The 1,386-nt window shown below is 45.5% G+C and overlaps 1 protein-coding gene across 1 annotated transcript in view; it reads right to left on the bottom strand.

The window, feature by feature from the left end:
- Positions 1 to 381: 381 nt before the first annotated feature.
- The window catches only part of vwa5b1 (von Willebrand factor A domain containing 5B1), a 70,551-nt gene continuing 69,546 nt past the window's right edge, over positions 382 to 1,386 (bottom strand). The window contains exon 22 of the mRNA XM_015391036.1: positions 382 to 1,112. Coding sequence (XP_015246522.1) covers positions 471 to 1,112 — 642 coding nt within the window. The 3' untranslated portion in view covers positions 382 to 470. The remainder of the gene's footprint in view (positions 1,113 to 1,386) is intronic.

Below are 1,386 nucleotides of genomic sequence, written 5' to 3'. Positions count from 1 at the left end.
AAATGGTATGCAACGGACAGATATAGAAAGGGAGAGGGGATAAGAACAAAGGGAAGAGAGAGATAGACATAAAGAAAAGAGAGAAAGAATAAAAAAAAAATGCTACTCTTTCTAATGAGCCTCTGGGGCCTTTGTAGAACAACTTCCTTTATTCCTAAATTAAATTGCACACAAATGATTGCATTTATTGATAACATTCAGAGTAATTTTTTTAGACTGGCTTCTATTTAAGAGGTTATAAGCAAAGAGGGTCGAATCAAAATCCTTAGCCTAATTTTTTAATTTTAATTTCTATTTTTGAAATGAATTGAGCATTTTCCTTTTACAACAAAACCATGGTGTTGGTCTATCATGTAACATAATATGAATACATTTCAAGGGGTTTGAATACTGCAACGCTGCTGTGACGGTACAGCCTGTTAGCATAGTAACGTACGGCACTCGGTGCCTTCAGTGGTGTGTTTCAGGTCTCAGACACTGTTGGGGTTGTAACAGAGCATGTTCAGCTGCAGGTTTTCATCCCAGTGTCTGAGAATTATGAAGAGCTGATTGGCAGCAGCCTTGATGGAGGCTAAATCTTTCCCCTCTGGGATGTCCTGTGCATTCAGCCACATGCTGGCTTTGGCAGCCACTAGCTCCCACTCCGTAAAATAACTGGCAGAGCTGTGCTCCAGCCAGGCCAGGGCAACTGCTGTTGCCCACACCAAATTCTCCGGATCCTGCATCCTCTTCAGTGAGCTGCTGGGTGATGCTGTTTCCGAGCCGCCGAAACCCGAGCTCCTTCCAGCATCCGCCTGGGTGAACGGGAAAAACTGGGGCTCAAAGGCGGTGGGCTGAGCAGCATCCTGCCATGCGTTTCTAGATAGATAAGAGGGGCTGTGGATGCCAGCAGTGTGCTCTGCCGCTCTCTGATAATGATCTGGCTCAAGCGGTGATCTGGACCCATCATCTGAGCTGTCAGTGCGGCGGCTGCTGGAGTGAGACAGGGGGCCCAGGCTGGAGCGGTGGCTGGTGAAGGGTGACGTCCACTTCAGCTTGTCCATCGGCACGTTAATGGCTTCACACAGAGCTGAGTCCAGGAGAAATGCACCGCAGGCTAACTGCAGCAACACCTGCACACAGGGGAGGGAAATAATTTGCCATTGTTGTTTCTACCAAAGGGAAACTTCATAAGCTGTATTGTATTCAAGCTGAAAATCAACTCCCATTTGTATTTGCTTTCAGAGCAGCAATAAAATGAGAGGAGAGAAAACACCTGAGCACCTGATTTGCATGCTTGCTCCTCATATATACAGTCTTAAGAGAAATACTCTTTTACAGCATAATTCAACACCTTGTTTTGGAGGACAAAAATCTTACTGCATATGTTCATCCTGTGTATGTTTG

This window comes from Cyprinodon variegatus, unplaced genomic scaffold (genome assembly GCF_000732505.1).
Source record: "Cyprinodon variegatus isolate N-32 unplaced genomic scaffold, C_variegatus-1.0 Scaffold522, whole genome shotgun sequence".
Lineage (NCBI taxonomy): Eukaryota > Metazoa > Chordata > Actinopteri > Cyprinodontiformes > Cyprinodontidae > Cyprinodon > Cyprinodon variegatus.
Note: the sequence above shows the minus strand (reverse complement) of the source record. Positions and strands in the feature narration are given on the sequence as shown.